At 46.7% G+C, this 22530-nt stretch overlaps 1 protein-coding gene across 1 annotated transcript; it reads left to right on the forward strand.

Moving 5' to 3' along the window:
- Positions 1-1955: 1955 nt before the first annotated feature.
- jcada (junctional cadherin 5 associated a) lies at positions 1956-9260 on the forward strand (the record flags this gene model as incomplete). Its single annotated transcript, XM_080544008.1, has 4 exons — positions 1956-2311; positions 4248-8263; positions 8345-8545; positions 9168-9260. 4 exons carry the CDS (start codon positions 1956-1958, stop codon positions 9200-9202), a joined length of 4608 nt encoding a protein of 1535 aa, XP_080400134.1. The 3' UTR covers positions 9203-9260.
- Positions 9261-22530: the final 13270 nt, after the last annotated feature.

Here is a 22530-nt window from a genome sequence, read left to right on the forward strand (position 1 = left end):
AATCCTCAGCCTCACGTTAGCGAACTGATGAGTGACAGAAATTGACAGTCGGTTTAGGAACAAGATGTGGAGCATATGTAGGCCTACACTCTGTTTTTTTTGTTTTTTTTATGCTATCATATCCTACTGCTGAAACGCTCCAAGTTGAAAGACTTCTTCACCAGCGAGGCTGAAGCTTTAGTCTAATCTGCAGGAAGGAAGGGTGTGTGACACCGATTCTGATCTAGAAGCCTCTGTGCTGACCCCTCAGGGTGTATTCCCTGCTGCTAGAGAAGGGAGAGAAATGTCACGGTAGAACTCTAACAGATCTTGTGTTTACATTCGTAGAGACACAATGTGGTTAAAGGGGGGGTTGCGATTCAAATGCGACTTCTTCCCTTACGACCAGATGCTCACACACCTCTGTCATGTTGGTCTTGGATCCATTTGGCAAAGGCAAGACTAATTAGAATGTAGCAACAACATGTCAGGTTAAGTTTGCTTAAGTTATTGGAACGCTCTCGTGTGAGTGCGGACATCGGTTAAGGATCAGACCCGACAGTTTTGCTCGCACAGATGCAGAAATCCCATGTTACCATACAAAAAACCTGCATTCCCTTCGAAGAAATCCCCCCAAAATGCTGTTGGCCACAGTTGAACATTAAAAACGTATCGCCACGAATGAGCGCCAAGAGTCAATCCTCCAAAACTAACAGGTTTAAAGTTTTAAATGAAAAAGATAATCGTATTAGAGGGGCCAGACATACAAAGAGAGCAGCATTTCACGGTCTTGGAGCCAGTTAATCACCTATCACTAGGCTCTAATGCCCAGGTGGTAGGAGCACCAGTGCTGCAGCTGGGTCTCAAGTCTGGTTCTGATACAAAGACTGGAGGGACATCTGCTAATTCCACTACTACTACTACCTATTTTTTGATTCACAAATTGTAAGCAGACACTGCCGATTATCTGTGCCCAAGAGGCTTATTCCAGTGGTTGGTAGTCGTCGGGTCTAGAGAGACACAGTGTGTACGTAGCATCTGCCCAGTGGGGGACGCTGTAAACGTCATCACTTACCAAGGTCACTACGACACAGGCATGGTGTGATCCACTATAGGGGTTTCAGACACACGCCCAGACGTATCCAGAGGTTCTCTGTAGCCGTGCGATTACGTAGCTACTCAGATTAGGATTTGAATGTGGATGGACAAGAGGGAGTGGGGGGGGATATTGTCCTGGTGCAGGCAAGCACACATGAGAGGGGAGCACCACTGACACCAGCATCTAACAAGCCCATACGATCCTCCAAATCCCCCAGCTCCGATACCAAACACTGGCTTTACCAACAGCCGCCTCCCGGCTACTGGTCTAAAGGGGAAAAAACGTACGATTCTAACATTAGTATGATATTAGTAGCACCGTTATGAGGCGGCTGCTATTATCGTTGGTGTGTGATGTATGTGATTCGTAGTTGTTTTGAGATTGTTGTTGTTTACCTCTACCCTATCTGCGTGCGACGGGGCTTGGCGTCTGAGCTCTCTTAGTTAGATGAAGAGAGTCTTGTTGTGGGGCTGAGAGCAGAGGAGAGGAGAGGAGAGGAGAGGAGAGGAGACGAGAGGAGAGGAGGAGAGGCAGGCAGGCAGGCAGACGGGCGGGCGGGCAGGGGAGTGCGGTTCGTCGCGGTGGCTTGGAAACGGGGAGGCTTTTTGTTCTCTCCTCTCGACTGTCCAGCCGGGGCGGGACTCTTACAACAACAACAAAAACCAGGACACGGAGAGGATAATGGTCTTAACGCCACCTTCCCTTTCTCTTCCTCCTCCTCTCCCCCCTCTTGTTTTCCCAGTGATGGCCTCGGCTGCGCAGCGGTGCTCGGGCTCCAGTCGCTGCGCATGAGAAGCAGAAGTCTCGTCTCACCCACCCCCCCCCACCCACCTACCCCCCCCAAAACAACCACCACACCAGCGAACCAAATGCGACCATGTACAGCGTGGAGGACCTCCTCATCTCGCACGGATACAAACTGCCCCAGAGCGCTGCCCCCCCCCCCGCCGCAGCCTCACCCTCGCCCTCGCCCCCCACGTCCTACGAGAAGTGCTACAGCAACGATTGCCGCCATGAAATCCTAGAGAACAGGTCCAGTCACGGAACGGTGAATGGGTATGAGACGGACTCGGGCCCCTACGTCGGAGGAGGAGGCGGAGGCAGGCAGCCACTGGCCAAGGGCTACTCCACTGACAATGAATGCAGAGACAGGAACCAACAGAGAAGAGAAGCTGACACCGGTAACCAAGGTGATACGCACTCCTTGGGCGATTCCCTCACAACAGATAGCGGGTGAGTGTGTGTTTCTTTTCCCCCCCTGTGATCAGTTTGCTGTGATGATGTACTGCATTTTTTTTTTTGGGTCATCGCATGCAAGCTTGACCTCTTTGGAATGTTGTTGTTGTTGTTGTTGTTATTGTTGTTGTTATTTATAATGATTCAGTTGCTCTACCTTACGGTGGCGGGCACAAATAGAATAATTCAACGGTGTAGTCAGTCAAGGACTTCTGCATTGACATTTTGCACCACAGTTTGAGAGGATCCTCACACCGTGCGTTGCTCTCCCCCCCCCTCTCCCTCTCTCTCTCTCTCTCTCTCTCTCTCTCTCTCTCTCTCTCTCTCTCTCTCTCTCTCTCTCTCTCTCTCTCTCTCTCTTCCCTCCCTGTCCCTCCCCTTCCAGGCTCTCTTTTCATCTCTCCCCTCCCTCTCCTCCTCTCCCCAATAAAGACAGGCGATGGGGAATAGGGATAATGTGCGCTAGAGTCTTAATCTGCCACATGGGATTCTTGTGTTGTAAACAGAGCTGCTGTTAGGCAGACCTCAGCGCCCCCCTCTGAGCATGCCCAGTGCTGCACACCAGACGGGGCTGCTGGTAGATCCCCCTGAGTCTGATCCATAGTCCTCTCAGTCACTACACATTACACCCCCCTTATATAACACATTCCCCATTAATAATACAGGCAGCATTTAAATATGTATATCGAGATGCTGCTATATTTAGTTCAGTCAGGAGTTATGCAATTGAAACCTTTTTGCCGGGGAAGTCAGTGTTAAAATGGTATGATATTCGAGCGACACTTTGTTGTTTTTGCTTTTTCGCCAGCTTGATTAGCCTATTTGCTACAGTGCTGGAGGTGTGTGGTGTGCAACTGAGATACAGTCAATACAGCTGTTCCCATGTCCACACAATTAGATCGCTGTGTTTGTCATTTGTAATAATTTACAGAGGATTTAATTATGTTTAAATGTGAAATACCATTTGAACAGTCATTTCATTTGACCTTGAATACTGTCAATATGTACCCTTCTGTATTGTTTCAAAAGCTATATAATGCAATTTTGAACACACTTTCTGCAAGTGGACTAGGACATTCTATCAGAAATGTAGGCATTGAAATACATGTGTTCTGTACATGTGTTCTGCCTTTTTTTGTTGATGTCGACTCCTTTTGCCTTTCAGCTTATGATGTGGATGATGTGGAATTTTCTTCATTTTTCCACTAGGCGGTGCTACTTAGACCTACTTATGCTAATGTTGGCAACTACTGTATATACAGTGATGTATTCTTAAATTCTCATGGCTGACTTCATTCACAGCACATGTACATGTCAAAACCATGGAAATCCTTGCGGTGGACACATGTGCATGCTTGTTTAATAAAGTACTGTTTGCTATTGTCCTTCTTATAAGTGCTGAATCAAAGATGTGATTTGCAAAGCATCACTGGTTTATTCAAAGCTAGGTTCCTTATCTATTTGAAGCACACATACCGGTGAGTGTTAGGCTATGCTTTCAAAAAGGACAGTCAAACATCTGACTCCTTTACCTTCACTAGTGGTGGGCTAACTCCCCCCAGTGGGTGAGACAGACATGCTCACTTTCATCTACACTCTCTCTAGCCATCAGCTCAGTGTTGGCAAGCCTTCTATAATTAGTCCATTAATCTTAAGGCCAAGGAGATTCTCCTGATGGCCCCCCTTGTCCATAGTGTTTAACCAAACCCCCAAAATTTGTTGGAGAGTGTGAAAGATTTAGCCTGTCTTTTGGAGTACAGGTTTCTTTCTGTCCATGTGGTGTAAAAATTAAGATTTTAACTTCTTTTGAATTATTTTTTCTTGATAACACTGTTACATGTCCATTAAGTTGCCCCTATACCCTGTGGAAACACGTTTTCTGAAGTAGTGAACAACAACGTGTTAACATATCTGTTTTGTCTTTGTCCTCTAGGTTCTATGAGGGACCCAGAGGGTTGTGCTCCCAACCCAGGGGTCCCAGGGACGTATCCTACTGGAGGAGGAGGGGCCAGGACTTCAGCGTTCTCCTGGACTACGCTGACTTCAGAGAGCCCAGAGGAGGAGGAGGAGGAGGGGGCTACGGGAGGACTGGGGGGTTGCAGCCGAGAGGGCAGGATGCCTCTGCAGCAGAGGAGCACCAGAGAGAGAGACAGCGCTGGGCAGCCCAGGCCCAAGCTCAGGCCCAGGCCCAGGCCCGGACCAGACAGAGGGAGGTAGCGCTGCAGCAGTGGAGGATGGCGGCGGAGAGGAAATGCCAGAGCCTGGGCACGGACGAGTGGCGGCCCGCCGTGACCTTCGCCCGCCAGCTCTCCGACAGCGAGGGCGAGAGGTGGGCTCAGGAGCAGCAGCGCCACCACGCCCGGACGCCGGAGGGAGCGGTCCTCCCCAGGACCAAAGGCAAGTCCCAGTCCCTGCCCAGGATGCTGCAGCCCGACAGCCTGCAGTACGTCGACATGACCGCGTCCGGCCAGGAGCTGTACAGAAGGGTCAACGGCCACCCGTCCCAGGACCCCTACGGCAGACACCACTCTGACGGCGGCGGCAGGGAGAGGTGGCCCGAGAACGACAGGCCGGCCAGTCAGGCCTCCAACATACCAAAGGCCCGCTTCAGCCGCCCCCTAAGGCCTCCCTCCTACGAGGTGCACCAGCAGACGCGGGGGAGCTCCGAGATGCTGGCTGGAGACTCAGCCCCCCCAGCCAGGGACAACACCCCCATACCCCACACCAGGGCCAGGGACCCTAGACTGGATTATTTTGCACAGGAGCCAGTAGGGCCTGGTATGGAGCCTCCGGGTTACAACCCTCCCCCCTCATACAGGAGACCCCCGGTCATGGGAGGGGGCCACAGGGGCTACGGCGAGGCCTCTGTGAACTACAGGTACAGAGGGGAGATGTACCAGCAGGTGTACAGGGCCCCAGACGGAGGTCACTGGTTCAGCAGACACCCAGGAGGTTCCTGGCCCGAGCACCAGAGAGAGAGGAGCGTGCCCAGCAGGAAGCAGGTGTATCCTGGCTACGGCCCTCAGGAGCGGCCCTCGGGAGGCGTCCAGTACATCCCCTTCGACGACCCACGCGTCCGACACATCTCCGGGGGGCTCGGCGGAAACTCCCTCACGGACGCCGACAAGATCCGCCACATCCGCAACGAGCTTCCCAGCGTCACCGTGTCAGAGCACTCCTCTGATGACAGTGCCTTCCTGCCCCCGCCGCTGGGGCCAATCGCCAGCCCCGACACAAGCAAGAGGTCTCCTAGCGATTATGACAATGATAACAGGTGGCTCGCCGATTTGCACAAAGAGACCGATAACTTCCCAGCAGCAACGGACCAAAACTGTAACAGGTATCCCAAAAACCAAGGTCACCCCGCCACCTTGCAGGTCACACCGTCACGCCAGAGCTCCAGTTCAGACCAGGGCTTTTCAGAAACCATAACCCAGGTGAAGAAAATAGTGCCAGACTCAGGGGTAGAGAATAACAAGAACACTAAGAGGAAAATTAGCGAGACAATATTTTGCCTTGTGTCTGTGCCCATTCAAGCCAATAAAGACTCGGCAGACCAGAACAATAACGAGACGATGCCAAGTCTGAGCTTGAGCGCCACAGAAACCACTGTGAGCCATTTAGAGAGCCAAAGCCTCCGTAGCAAATCCTTAACAGACATGCCGCTCAAATCCCACATCCACATCAGCAGCTCCTCTTCAATGAGAAGTTCCAAGAAAGCCCCTCTGAGAAAGGAAATTGTGGACGCCTGGTCCCTCCAAGCCAGTGCAGACAAAGAGCTGTGCTACGCCGGCTCCTGGCCCGGAGACCAGTACAGGAACCAGGAGACCCAGACGAGCTCTCCTGTGGCAGTGAAAGGGCCTCCCCAGAGCCCCCCGGGCCAGGAGCCTGGCCAGCCCAGCTCAGACGCCACCGTAGACACCAGTGTAGGCACGGACTGCGGCGCCTCGTACGGCTACCCCATGAAGGGTCGGAAGAACCTCAACCCTTCCAGCAAGAGCGCTTTCTCCCGGCTCAGCATCAGTCCTGCACAGCCCCCACCGCTTCTCCCATCTGGGCCTGCAGAGGAGCAGAGAGACCAGCCGTCCTCCTCCAAGAAGAGTGTCGTCATACCCCAAGAAGCCAACGAGCCGCCGGTGGCCTTCGGTCAGTTCCTGCTGAAGCCCGCCAGCCGCAGGCCGTGGGACGCCATCGAGGAGCTGGAGTGTTTCAACAAGGAACTCCAGGACCCGATAACCAAGCAGCCCAGTGTAGACCAGTGCATCGAGGACTTGGACGAGGCCTACCGAAATATCCTGGAGCTGAGCGACCCTGGAGACCAGCCTGAGACCACCCAACACGTGGACCCAGAAAGGCCCGGCGTGGAGAACTGGGGCCCGGCCATCGACCCAGACTACAGGGAGGTGAGGAGTGCCTTCAGCCGGCCCCAGGGCAGGACTACCACCAGACCACCGAGAGACGACGTACCCACACTGTCAGAGCTTAGCCTCACAGACTACGGCCCCCTCCTCCCGCAGGGTGACCCCAGGGCCTACAGGCAGGACATCCCCGTCGCCCAAGAGTCTCTACTCAGGGACGTGGGACTGACTGTGTACACAGAGACTCCTCCAGGGCTCCCTGGTGAGCCATGTGCTGTCTCACACACAGCGCTAGACCATCCGGAGCTGTGTCAGAACATACAGCTATCATGGGAGAGCAGAATATCCCTAGCCAAGGGTATCCCAGAGCACATAAACGAGCACTCGAAGGAAAAGTTTGACCGCCCTAAAGTGGTGGAGGAGAGACACGTAAATGTAGATAACGTGCCCAGTTTAAGGGGTGAGCCGAACCTGAAAATTCGCAGGGCCAGAAGTGAAAGTAGCAGGTCCCCTAGATCCGAGGGGTCCCCGTTTGTCAACAGATCGACTAGGGAAGTATTCATGTTTGAGGATTATGATATTAGTCCCGATCCGCTGAGTTGGAGAGATGAGGCTACAATAGCAGATAAGCATCTAGAAACCCTACTTATCAACGAGAAGGCCAACGCTGTACCCGCCGAGGACCTGAGCAATCTGTATGAAGTCAAATGCGCTGAGGGGATCCCTGAGAACGAATCCATCGAGCAAAGGGCAGCCAGGATACTCGGGATCGCTGTGCCGGTGGGAGCCTTGGGCGTGGCTGACAAGCCAAGAAAGGACGGGCAGGAGCGCCAAGACGCCGCTGTGGAGAGCGAGGTTCTAATCAGAGAAACACAGAACCGCAGCCCAGACAGAGAGACACAGCATGTGAGGAGACAGTATGAGCAAATGACAGAGGTGCCTGTGGTCACCCTTAGACAGCGAAAGAAAACGTCCGAAGAGAAGGAGCCAGGACCCAGTAAGGACCACAGCCAATGCAATGAGGAGGTTGACGGAGAGAGCCACCCCACGGTGCTGGAGCTGCCTGAGTGTCCCCCCAGCAGGCTGCGTCTGTCTCTACCTGTGACCCCTGACGAGGAGCTGGCACTGAGTGTGTTCGGGGAGAGGAAGGGGTGCAACGCCTCCAAGCTCATTGAGGCTTTGCAGGACAAGCTAGCCTCCTTCCCTACATCGCCAGGCTTGGCGGCCACAGAGCGCACAGCCCGTACGAAGGAGGTGGACTCTGTGTCCAGCACAAGAAGCCTCAGCATCAAGAGCTCCAACTCTGAGGGAGTGGCAGAGCTGGAGCAGGAGAAATGTGTGGACCTAGAGGAAGGGGGGACTCAGCCAGAAGAGAAGAAAGAGACGGAGGTGGAGGAGGAGGAAGATGTGGAGATAGATGTGACTGATGAGGCAACAGCAAAGCAAAATGAGAGGAAAGAGACAGAAGAAGCAGAGGAAACAGTCATGGATGAGGACCAGAAAGAGCCAGAGGTGGAGGGAGAAAGAGAGGAAGAGAAGGAGAAAAGAGAGGGGCAGGAGGTGGTGACAGAGCCGACGGAGGAAGAGAAAAGTGAGGAGGAGGAGACGGAGCCAGATGTGGAGGAGAGAAGAGAAAAGGAGGAGAAAGTGCCAGAGGTGGCGGTAAAAAGAGACGAGGAGGAGAAGAGAAGAACAGATTCAGCTGAGGAAAAGGAGGACAGTTCAAAGCAGGTGTCCAGACCTCAGAAACCTCCTCTCCTGCCTAAGCCTCGCAGTGGCACTGTGGCCAAGAGAGAGATCACCCTGCCCCTAAGCTTCAGTGTCTCCTGTGGTTCAGCCACACTAGAGGACGAGGAGCTGCTCTCTGTCTCAGGTGGGTAGTACTATAGCGTACATGGGAACACATACGTATGAGTCATCAAAGTAGAGGGTGTGATCACATGGCTTATTGTTAGCTGCTAAGTATTTTTAGCTGTGGGGTGTGTGTATTTTGGTGATTCTGAGGTAAAATCTAACTTTTTTTGCCATGAATGTTACAGCCTTTGGATTAAGGCCAAAAGTCACCTCAATATGAGCTCATACTGTAGTGTAGACTATAAAGTGAGCTCCCACTGTGCAGGGAATTGGAGCCAGTGCAGTGATTTAGACATGTCAGCCACAAGAGGGCGCTGTTATCATAGAAAAGGAAAGAGTGATGGGCTCAATGTGAAACAACATTTGGAGAAAATCCAGCTGGAAAACAACCTAAGCACATTCACAGATCAAGTCAGTAAGGATACATACCGTACATCTTTTATTTTTTGGCTGCTTGACACAAGGGTGTTTTCATGATAAAACTGTCCAGAGCTAGTAAGTAATGGAGTTGTATGGGTTGGTTTAGGAGGCATGGATTTAGGGACTTCCCAAACCATTCAATATTCTCTTGACCTTTTTTAAGTAAACACACGATTTCAGATTGTTTCTGATTGTGTTATGTGTTGACGTTTTCTTCACAGACTCCTATGATCCAAGTCGTGTAGAGAGAGTATAGCCTCTGTCATTGCCTTCACCATCTGGGAATTGACTGCAACTGCGTCTGTCAACTCTCCAGTCAATGCCTTCATCTCACCCCACGATCCCAGCGGCTGTGGCCCACTTTCCTCAACACAAGCCTTGATTAAGCAACAACCCATATCACTGTCACTGTCCTGGTGCTCAAAGCGCCTGTCGACTGCCAAACAAGGGACTCACTGGGACCTCTCCTCTCATCATCCTCCTGCTTTCATCATCCTCTATTTCAAACTGCCTCTCATCCGCCAACTGGTGTTGTCTAACTGGGGAGTCGTCCTCTATATTTTTGTTTGTTTGTTTGTTTGTTTGTTTGTTTGTTTGTTTTCTTGGAATTGCATGTCATTGACTCCAACAGCACTCTGGTTCAGAGTGTTGAAATATGAATGTAAAGTGCTTCTGCTCTCCAAACGAAAACAAATATGAGACAAAAAATACAATAAGAAATGTCTTGCGTTACAATCAGTGTTTCCTACACCAAATGTAAATAGTTAAAGAGGTTTAAGGTTTTATTGAAAACAAAAACTATTTAGGTTCATTACCGAAGAACTGTATATTTTCTTACGTATGTTTAGAAACCGTTAGAAGAAGAATTACATTTTGAAATGTACTCTTGGGGGTGTATTACAAATAACTAAATCCCTGTTAATCTATTCTTGTGTATTACGGCCGTGGAGCTTGAGAATGTACTTTGTGTGAGGCTGGATCGGATTGAGAAACACTGTGGTCTTTTGAATAGTGTCAGTCAGAGCAATATTGTTGCACACAGGCTTTTCTGGTTGCTTCTAGCAACAGTGTAAGGAATTGATCTAATTTAAACCCCTGCTTTAAATCTGTACCGGTTTGGTACAAGCACCAGGGTGTCACTGCACGCACTCCTAACGTGGCTGGTGGTGTGTTACCTGTGAGTGGCTGGTCACTGTTGGTGGCCCCTCCGAGGTGACCCGAGGTCCGTGACGTTGGCAGTGCTGCTGCCCCCCCTCATGACTGTACCATGGTGTGTTGGGGTTGGGCTTTGTTCTTTCAGCATCAGCAATCACATAACTTGTATTGAAAACATTTCATTTCGCAAATGTATTTATTTTTGTTAATCAGTCCTCATACTGTACAAAATAAAGTATATTTTAAGTATATTTTAAAAAATTGTAAAAGAGGTTTATATTTAACCGTCATTCGCTCACATAAGTCAATTTGATATCACATGGGAATATATATCTAATTTTCAAAATTGCTTTTTTTGCAATAAGTGAAGTAGCTATAATGATGGCAGTGTGCCTTGTACACACTGCTGTCTCTGTGGAAAGACCATTTGTGTGTAACATGTACTGGAACCTGACTTTTTTCATTTCAACTGGACATTTTGTTCATGGTTCTTTATGCCTGAGACCATTTTGTGTTATGTTGGCAATAATATTGAAATGTATATTAAAGCTATGGACATTAAAGCTATTCACCATCACTGACTAGCTATTCTGATGTATGAAAGGTTGATTGATAAACTGCTAAATGTAAATGTTTAACATATCAATGTATTGTTAACTGGGACAGCATAACAAGGGGTTTACATGCTCTTTAGTTAAGAATTAGAAATGTGTATTGTTGTTAGTTAGGAAATGACTGACTTGCATATCACAGAATACTATATGCTATGCATTGTGAATCAACAATTGCTGGTTTCAAAATATAATTCAGAGCTAAAAAAATGTTTCAACAAATACCTTTTGCCCGCTTTTTACAAACATAATGCCATTTTCTTTTACCCCTTGATTGAACTAACTGTACTGTACTTGGTATAGGTGTTGCAGGATCTGGTTTGAGACATGCATGAAAAGGGTGTTTGAGCCTTGAGTGTGAGGAGTAAAGGCGAGATTTGTAATCGTTCTGATAGTTCTGTCCCTGTACTTCTGTTCCAGGTGGACTTGGTTTTTGGTCATTCTCATATACCTTTTTGTACTGCAAGGTATTTGTAACATAGCCAATTGTTACACATCTTGCTGTGATATTTTCTATTTTCATACAAAGTCTGTACAGCTTTTTTTGTATGCAGGCATCCATCTTTTTTTGTTCTTGCATGAAATGCATAAGATGATATGGAGAGAAAGGTATATGCATATAATTGCATTTGGTACTATAGTCTACCTAATAAGCAACCGTTATATTTCATATAATGCATATTTTATTTTCGAAAATTACTCTTAACTATTTAAATCAGAACAAGGTATTTTTTAGAGTATTATAAAAAGGGAACTGTTTTTGAAGGTACACTTTTGTCTGTATTTATGGATGTGATCATTAAAAATGACAGCATAGATACAGTCAAAAGAGTGTAATGTTGTACAATACTGCAGACTATTCATAAATAAACTCTTTGCATGTAAACTTTGTCTCTGTTTTATTATCGCTGTTTAAAACATTGTCTGTGTAGAGAAAAATAAATACAAGGTATTTGTTACAGTATATAGTTACGTTATAGAAATATAATTCATTTTGTGTTTACGCTTTGATGACAGGACAATCAGTGTATGGTCAGATTAACCAACCCCAGTACACTGAATCAACATGAATCAATAAATTAGATCATTGTTATATCTGGCATTCACATGATTTGTGATGATGCAAATCCTTTTATCATGTTATGTACACTCTGTGACATTCATGCAGAAGCTCCTTCAGTATTCTGCTGTGATCTACTCAGGTTCTGTGGTGTATAGACCCTTACGTCAATTGTGGCTCCTGCATGAATGAACCTGCTGTTCTCTATGAAGGACCCATCAGCCAATGCATTGATAGTCATAGTCACAGTCATAGTCATAGTCAATTTTATTTAAACACACACCAAACTACACCGGTTTAGGGCGCCCTGGGCACGGACTCTAAAAACAGCGAGAAAACATGATGGAAGGTAACAACAGACAGGGTAAGGACAACAAAATAAACAAACAAAATAAACATGGAGGACGACTGACATTCATAACCGCACATATTTAAAGACAGACATTCATACTATAACACATCAGGAATCACATGGCACCTGCAGGGGGTGTCCAACCCGGTGATGACCAACACTACAGGTTGGAGAACAGGGGTTGGAGGACTCAGAGGAGCACATGTCACTCTGGGGCTTGACAGACACACACTGACATACTGTACTGTAGGGATGAAGGAGGGCCGGGTCGTAACACACTGTGCATTCAGCCAGACAGAAATAAATTAATGAGGAGGCTTAATGGAAAACAAATGGTCGTCTAGTACTTCGGAGTAATCCTATATAATACCAGGAAGTGTTCTGGACACTGTTGCAACACACACAAAGACACAAGTCATTGATCAGCCATTGCTGCACACTAACTGCAAACATTTACAGTACATGGGGCAATGTGTTTTGCTCAATGTGTTTACCGCAAATTTGGTTTTTCTATGGCGAAACGAAGGTTGTTTATATTGTATCCTGCCTCACATGGGCTTTTCTGTTGTTATACTGTAGACCAACTGCACTGTACTGTACCTTACACTTTAAATACTGTATATAATATATATATATATATGTTACGGTACATGTGGGAAGACGGTACATGTGGGAAAACTAGGGTTAGGGTTAGGTGCTAGGATGACTTGGTACATGCTGGCATGTCTAACCCTAACCCTAACCTTAACCCTAACCCTAACCCTACCCCTAATCCTAACCCTAACCCTAACCGTAGCACCCTAGCACCTAACCCTAACCCTAGTTTTCCCACATGTACTGTATTCCCACATGTACCGTAACATATATAAATCCTCTTAGGGATTGAACTACGAGCGTCTATGATCCTGTAGGTAGGGGGAAAAACAGGTAAAGCTCCCTATGGAGGGTGATACCTCCCCTCCCCTGCTGTGACCAGCCAGGACAGGGTCAGAGTCAGGACTCACACTGGATCTGGGCCCTGGTCTGATCCGATTGGACTGGTTTTAGAATTAATACTGTACAGTGATCCACTACTGTATGAACAGTAAGGGTCGCAGCTGAGTAGTAGAACGACACTACGTCTGTCTCAGGAGGTGTTCTTCCTCCCCTCCCTAGTTCTTGCTCAACAGGTCCAGTGTGCGGTCGGTCAAATGGCTGAAATCGCCGTTGTGTGTAGGCGCTAGGCCACTGTGGAGAGTCTAACGTGTGTCTTTGTGGTGGCTGGATGTGAAGAGGGGGTCATGATGATAGTTGCTTGTGGAACCTGGCAATCTAACTACAAAAGTATTTTGTGTAACGCACTGATGGAACATTGTTTTCTTTCTACAGTTTCCAGGAGACATTGCATCACTTCTTGTCCCTGGCCTGGGCCATTTGTTTATCGAGAGAATGTCGTCAAGTGTATTTCTGAGGGAAGCTTTGGCTTACGAGTTGTTGCTCCTCGGTTCTGATTGTAAACTGTATAAGTGAATGATTCTATTAGATTTACTCTGAGAGGCTTGGCAGCACTGACCCCCCCTACCATCCCACGTTTAGAGACAACAACGTGAGACCAACGCCAGTCTGGCCCGTTCCCAGGCGGCTTGGCTGCAGGGCTAGAGAGAGAAAAAGGTCTGTGATTTAGAGAGACACTGAGGTACAAACAATGGGAGAGGTGGCAGGACTCTTTGTTCTCAGAATCATCGGTCTTGTCTCCCCAGTGGATCCTCTTGATTTGGTCCATGGAGAACAAAGATCTGTAGCCATATATACTTAATTCACATAATTCAAAATTCAGATGTAACTCTCTCTCTTTCACACACACACACACACACACGGACAAAGAGACAGAGAATAAGAGACGAGAGAGAGAGAGAGAGAGAGAGAGAGAGAGAGAGAGAATTCAATATGGCTTATCTAACAGTGTGTGCCAGTGTGGCATTTGCAAGTTGCAAGGTCGTAAATAATCATGGGGCGCTGCCAATTACCCCACAATAAATAAACATCAAACCCCTGGCTCTTGCCAAATCTGAGTAATCACTTTAGTTTGCTGAAGGAGTCCAAAAATGGACGGGGTTAATGGGGTAACCCAGTTACAAAAGTAAAAAAAATAAGTACAACATCAGACATGTCATTATTGTACATCTTGCTGGTGGAGATTAGTCCAACATCAATGGTCCACCAACAAGTCTCAGGAAGTAATTTAGATGTCCCTGGCTTTAGCTCAGCAGTCCCATCCCTCTGACCCCCCATCTAAACCCTCACAGCTAAGGGGGCCATTACGGGTTTGGCAACAAGCCCCCAGATGCAGATCAGCCAGTCCTCTGAGACTGTAAAACAGCATCTCACTGCCAAACACCTGGACGACAACTGGCTGGCTCCACCTCCTCATCTTCTCAGCCGTGAGAAAGTGAAAACAGCCACCGCTGCCTCTAAGCCGACAGTACTTTGTACTGAGGTCATTTCAACAAACTTTGTATTTTTTCTATTTTCTACAAAATAAAAGCTGACTACATGGGTCATAAATGTCAGGTCAAGTAGTCAACACCCTTTAGTCAACACCCTTTAGTCAACCCCCTTTTCATGAAAGTAACAGTTTTAACTTCATGTGATCCTCAAAAACAACATCAGTGGTTTAACGGGTCAAGCTGGGATTGGTACATCTATTTTTGCATTTGGGACCTTTAACCTTTTATACCCTTTTATACCTTTTATACCCATTGCTTCAAGACCGTAGTTCAAATATCTTACCCCATTAGAACCCAAAATATAAGCTTGGTTCATAACCACCCTCAGCTGTTTACCCAAAAAAGTGAAGAGAATGGGAGACAATGTTATTGTCGTCATAAAGATAGTATTCCCTGTCAGCCACAGTATTCCCTGATGTCTGTCAGTGAGCAGCCAGTGATAGAAGACGGCCAAAGTCATGACAAAAACAGCAGAGAGTCATGCAGCACAGAATGATACTTTCCTATTAGTACAGCTAATTCATGGCATAACATCAGGATTCATCACTTGTCCACAGACCATCAAATTACCTAATGCTGCCTCTATGTAACAACTCCCTGTGTTGTACTAAGGCTAATGCTAAACCACAGACAACCAGATGTTGTTGCACCACTCTGGTCTTTCCACCGAAGAATGTGGCAGAATCTTCCAGTCCGGTGAAAACAAGGTCAAGGACCTGGGGAAGAGGCCATTTTATAGTCATTAGTGATGAATGGAATGACAAGAAGCAGCATCCGCACACTCAAAACTGTGCAAAAATCAATGTTTTATTGCGAGCTTTCGGTCTTTCGTAGACTTTCTTCAGGCATACAGCAGAGACATGTGAATGCCATGCATGGCTTGGTGAAAAGGTCCGCATGTCAGGAATTGTGAAACCTCGCAATCGAGCCGAACAAATCTTGTTGTGAAACTTTTTTTCCAGTTTTTTGGCATCAGGACAAAAATGTAAGCGATGAAGAACCCACTCGATATCATATCCAACAGTTTTACATTCACTAAATACCTACACTTTGTTAGCAAACTTGGGTCGGGGGTAGTATTCCTATTTGGTTTGGTATTTGTATCTATCTATCTATACATCCATCCATCCATCTATCAATAACACTATCAAACTATCAATCTATCTATCTTGAAAAAGGTCGGACATAATGTTTCCAAAAAGACACTTAACGGAACTGTCTTTCAGGATTTCGTTTCTGCCTGTTAGACATTTTTGAGACGCATCTAACTTAATCTTGACAGTTACCCTGGTAGGTACCAGGTTAGTTTTGAGGCACAAGTTGCCATGGAAACTCAACAGTGATTTCTTCCAGCCACATTCAGGGAACGGAACTCGGAATGAAATTATTGCGAATTATCAAAGCCTGGAATTTTCCTTTATCAGCGTTCGTGGAATACCCCCCTGACTAACCCACTACTACATAAACACATTGTTGCTTTGGTGAGGCTTTATTGGAGATCAGTAAACAAACAGGGCTTTTCTCTGCTGAGACATCTGGGTTTGGTCAAAATAATCAAATGAATGACAGGATTTGTTTGGCTCTTGGTTCAGATACGAGGATGTCATAAAACATTTGATTTAAACGATACACAGAGATAGTTTTATTCTTTTTCCAGAGGAAGGTTTTATGAAAATAAAACAACCAACCACTTAGGGTAGCTGATGGCTCCAAAAAAGTCAAACATTGACTTAAAAACATTGAAAACAACTCAGATGTTTTTGAATGTGATTATCCTGTCTTTATGTGATTATACTGTACGCAGGCAGATACTGTAAAGCATGAGGAAGGAAGCCACTGTCATTAATTATTCAGTGCTGCTAACGACAAGCCACAAACAGTACAAGGCCTTCCAGCCACCACGTACAAGACCCACAGTGAATTATGAATGACCTCTGGCGACTGTCACACAATGAGGAGCCAGTGAGCTGTAATGTACCATGGCATGCTCATCTGAACATATTGAAACAACTCTAATTTCAGTGCAACAATGTGCATCTTTTTGAAAAGAGTGTGTTTGGTTATTCCAACCTGATGACATCATTGGTGCCCGTTTCAAGGACATGAGTGGGTTACCCAATAGTGTGACCCTAAGAACATGAACACTGAACAGACCATTACATTCATACATGATTAGATACATTTACAATCAATCAATCGATCCACTCTAGATCCACTCTAGGATAAGATAATTCTAATGTTAATTAATTCTAATTCTAATTAAATCTAGAAAACTGTAGAACAACAATTACAGTCACAGTGCTTTGGATTTATAGGTGAAAAGGTAAATACTTTTGAGTTCATAAAGTTTCATAGGAACTCGCACAAATTCTGGTTAATGAAGTCGGGAAAGTGTTACTGAACTGGTGTACTGTGTTTTGGCTTTGTTCAACTATGCCTGAACAGCCCAGCCTTTGTTGCTAACTGATTCGTTTCTGTTTCTGTGTATGTAACTAGTAAAGTATGTCATACAGTGTCAGACCCATGAACTGTGACCGCCAGCGTTTGTTAAACCACTTAATTTTTCTGGAAAAGCTTGACTTTCCCCGTTTTATAACAATCTTTCATCAGCACCCCATACTGTATTTTAATAATCCAGAGCAATTTTGCTTTGGAACCTGAATATGCTTTGAAACATACATACATATAATGTAAAATGATTTGTAATAGAACTCCTTCCACCCTAAATCCCTTTTTAACATTCATTTGTATGATCATGCTGCTTGATCCTCTGCCAGCAGAGACTGGTATTAGACTTTACTGTTTTGGGTTTTTCCACATAATTGCTCAGTGACCGTGAACACACTCTGACCTCAGGTCGATCGTACAGTTTCACTCGCTTTTGTCTGGTATGGTCCAAAGTCAATGCATAAAAGGTACATGCTCAATGAGGCCATGTCCCAAACACTTTTGAATTGACTCCGCGTATGCTTTAGTGGTAGACATTGGACATTCGGTGCACATCTGAAATTGGCTATTGCTATGACTTCTCTTGGCAAAATATAAATCATTAGAAACCGTCAAAGAACTTTTCATAAGGGTATTGAATGCCACTAGGCATCTGTGTAGTCAGCTCTTTTGTCTCCGAAAAAAAAATATTGTTCAGTTTCCTTCAGATTACAACTGTTGATAGTAATTTCTAAATACCACACCTGGCAGTGAGATGGATTGGTCAGTGCTGCAGCTCATGGTCGCTTGCCAGTTGGTCAGCATCAGTCACCTATAAGCAGGATGGAGCTGACAGAGAAAGGTTGGCCAAGAGTACACATCAGAGGAACCACTTACCTTCAGTGAGTAGACTACTGCAATCAATATATACTGCACTCCAGTAAATGCCATCATCGTGCCATCATGTGCGAGCAATCAAATGATACTATAATCCATCATGCATTAGTTGGTATTTTGTACAAAACGATGTACTTGTATGTGTACTATGCACTAATGTATATAGTGTATATACATACCGTAATGACAGTGGTTGCTGATAAATAACTTTCTCATACACTAGTTAAATGTCAACCATTACAATAATCTAATTGTTTGTTTGATGTTTAAGAGAGACAAGGACCATAATCCTCCACTCTGAAATGCTGGGCCCTTCAGATTTGAGTGAAAAGGGCATTCAGCTGGTGGCATCAATAGGGGCTATTGGGGAGTATTCCAGGAAACGATCAGCATGGCTGATTCAGGGTGGAGGAGCAGAAGCGGGGATGGAGGAGGAGTGAGGTGGTCCTCCCAAATCTGCATAATCCCTTGACAACAGTGCTGACAGGAGAAGATGAGTGTGGCTGTGTGGACCACCCTGGTTCTGGCACCTCCCCACAATGAGGGCCAAACCCGCTGACAAGATGTGACACTTACAGACCCAGTCATGGAAACACACACACACACACACACACACACAGACAGACACACAGACACACACACACACACACACACACACACACACACACACACACACACACACAGACACATACACACACACAAGCCCCCCCCCCCCGACACACACACATGCAAAAATACTTCTGAAGCTATACACACTCTGGACTGGCCAGAGATGCAGTTTCAAATCAGGTTAAAAATATACCCACTCATGTGAATAAATAGAGCCTCACATGTCAGATCATTTCATAATCAGCTCAGACCCATGTCTCTCTCAGCTCCGTTTCATACCCTTGTCTGTTCTGATCTTGTTTTTCTCAAACATTGTCATTTCTTCTCTATCTCTCCCCTGAGCCCAATCCATTTCGCCTCCAGACACACCCAGAGTTCTTTGCACCAAGTACATTATTTCCTGGGAGGTATTGTTCTACAGCTCTCAAAGCCGTTGCGTTATTGATGCATAGTACAGTATGTCATCATTATTCATTTGCTTTGTAGAAGCACATGGTTTCAGAAAAATGTTCCATTTGTTTTGGATTGGGATGCCCTGGCCTAAAATGTTTAGTAAGACAGTGACATAACATTATATTCTATGACATATAGACTATTGTCACTAGCACACTAGCAGCACGTAGGTCTACCTGGCGTTATGCAATCCTATTCCTATTCAACTGATGTATGTTTCAACGTGTATGAGAAATGAACAGTGCGCCGTTCACTGGTTTGTCTTGTAGTAATTCTATGTTTTATACTGATTTATTGATTTAAAAGTAGGGACAATGCACATTGATTAGCAGGCATGTAAATGAGCCAGAAATAGCCTAGCAGGCTAGTTTTCATCTGCTGTCCCTGATATAATATATACTGGCTGTGATGTAGTGGATGTTACCTGTGTGAATTTTTTTCAGATTATGTCGATATTGACTATCTTTTTAAATTAAAAACATGTGACAAATACACTTGAAACTTCATTACATTATATACATTTTATATATATATATATCATTTCATTTGCTCCATGAACATTCTTTTTCAGCCGACTCAGCCCTATTCATGTCATGAGCCATGCGCTAAGAGTAGTAAACAAGGCATGGCCGTTGTAGTGTTAATGTGTGGCAGACAGACAAATTCCCTTCTCTTTTAAGTATTTGCCCTTTCCTTTGTGGCAAAGTTGCAGTGAGTTGGTGCTACATTTGTATTGAGATAGACCTCCACAGGTATATATTCGAACTCTGTCACTCTGCACCTCCATAGTGATATTGGAATTTTGGAATGTTTGGTGGTTTCCAAGGTTCTGAAATGAGAAACAGGGATAGCATTAAGATTGAAAGTAAACAAAAATAGTAGCTGTGATGTCACCAAATAGAATGTATTGGTATGGTTTCCAAGGTAATGCATTTTCAGAAATTGAAAAGTGTAGCACTTGCAGATCTAACTTACATTGCGCTAAAAGATTTACTCATACAACAATGGCAAATCTACCCACACGAGAGAGATATTGCTTGACTTTGTCTTTCATCTCTGATTCTGACTGGAATAATTTAGCAGGTATTTTTTCATATAAGCTGGTAATGGAATAGATTATTGTCATTCTTTTCAAGAGTTTGCTTGATTAACTATTACTACTATAACATTTTTATGTAACTAGAGATTGAAGTGTTTTATATTAGGCTATGCCAAATGTAAAATTGTATAATGTATGATATATTTTAATGTTTGATATTTGTAATTTAAGTATGTTTTACATGTTAAATGTTATTTGTTATGTTATGTTATGTTTTAAATGTGGACCCCACTAAAAGTAGCTCATGCCTATGGGTATAGCTAATGGGGATCCTTCCAATAAATAAACAATAAATAAACAAACTAGTCACTCCATTGGAGGATGGCTCTGATCTTTTTCCTGTCTTTCCTGTCAATCCAGCTGGTGTCCATGTAGAGCAGAGAGTTGTGAAGATGCTGGTGTCCAACCTGACGAGGTGTCCTCTAACTGGCAGCAACCTCAAGGCCCTAGCTCAGAGTATTCCTCTTCTTCACCCCCGTCTCCATGAAGACCAGTCCCATATTTACGGCCGTCTCCAAGTGGAACGGCTTGACATACCATTACAACCCCCCAACAGTCCCAATGCGGAGAACGCCTGGCGTCCCGCTCAGTGGATCGCGCCACCTGCGGCGGCTGCACAGGGGAGGTCCCGACTTCCTGCCTTCACACCGCTGATGGCTCCGGCCCACCCTGAGAGGATGGACCGGGCAGTGGACCGGGCAGTCCTGGAGGCAGACCCCAGGACCAAGTGGACCCCTCTGGAGTTCAGGGGGGAGATGCTTGTGAGAGTCATCTCCCCTGTACGGACCCCTTCAGGACGGGAGGTAAAGCGTAGGTGGAGAGTGTCTGACTACAGTCCAGAGGGCAAGCGGATGCTGTCTGTGTCGTGTAAGACCACCATGGACAGGGAGGCCCAGGGTGATGAGGAGACTGGGGGGTCTGGGAGGCCCCAGGGCCAGGGGAAGAGGAAGGCCTGTGAGGAGAGCAGCAGCTCAGAGCACGGCCCTCCTTCATCCAAGAGGCCGATGAGACTATGAAGGAGTCATAGTGTTAGCAGAGGAGAAGACGAGGAGAAGACGACAGCCTCCACGTGGCCTCCTCTGCAAGTAACAAGAAATGGTGCAAGACCAACTTGTGAAACTAATGTCGCCAACCAAACGTCGAGCTGGCAGGCTTAGGACCGGCGGACGGGCAGTCATCCCCACCGTCGAAAACCGAGGCCTGTCAGTGCTTCAACTCAATGTCGAGGGCCTAACAACCGCCAAACTCGAAGTCCTGCGTCACCTGGCTTATTCCAACGGGGCAGCGGTTCTGCTCCTGCAGGAGACACACTGCACATCCGACAACATCCTCAAGATCCCTGGGTTCCATCTCGCTGGGTCTATCTACTGCAAGCAACACGGTGTGGCAACGTTCGTCCGGACTGAAATAAGCTGGTCAGCCAGTAGCCAATCCCCACCAGGCTCTAACATCGAGTGGCTGGTTACAAAAATCCAGGAAACATCAGTTGTCAACGTATACAAGCCCCCACCATCGGAGCTGTCTGCAACGTCACTCCCACCAATAACTGCACCCGCCATCTATGCAGGTGACTTCAACTGTCAGCACACAGACTGGGGTTACAACCACACAACACCTAATGGAGTGACGCTGAGTGAATGGGCCTCCAACACTGATGCTCTACTGCTTTACGACCCCAAGGAGCCTCCAACCTTCTTCTCTGCACGCTGGAACACCTCCACCAACCCGGACCTGGCCTTTGCCATCTGCCACAGTAACGACCCGAAACCGGAGAGACGCGTCCTGGACAGGTTTCCCCGCTCACATCACCGACCATCCATTATTAAAGTCCCATCACTGGTGGAACCGGTACCAGGGAAACCCGTCAAGCGATGGAACTTCCGAAAAGCCAACTGGGAGTCGTATGCTGAGGAGACTGAAAGAACGTCAGCTGGCCTGCCAGACCCAGACACAGCCGATCTGGATGCGGCCTATGCAGCCTACTGCCAGGTCCTCCTGGGTGCGGCAAAGAAGACCATCCCACGTGGCTATAACAGGAATTACATCCCAGGCTGGGACGAGGAATGCAGCCACCTTCTGTGCGACCACCAGAGGGCTAGTGCCAGAGAAGAGGTGGACGTGACTGCAGCAGCACTGCTCCAGAAGCTGAATATCACCCGCAGGGCCAGATGGACAGAAGTTGTCGAATCAATCGACTTCACCCATTCTAGTCGCAAGGCGTGGCAGACCATCAACCAGCTCACAGGCAGAAATACAACACCCCACAGCTGCCCAGTCACAGCAAATGCCATCGCATCCCAGCTCCTGAAGAACGGCCGCTTCCCGGATGCTGACAAAGACTTTGCCCGACTGACATCGAGTGAGGTGTCCTGCATCTCGGGAGCGGCCAGTGTCGATTCCAACCTCTCGGGAGAATTCACAGCAGAGGAACTCAG

Source organism: Nansenia antarctica (assembly GCF_963989245.1).
Source record: "Nansenia antarctica genome assembly, chromosome: 13".
Classification (NCBI taxonomy): Eukaryota; Metazoa; Chordata; class Actinopteri; order Argentiniformes; family Microstomatidae; genus Nansenia; species Nansenia antarctica.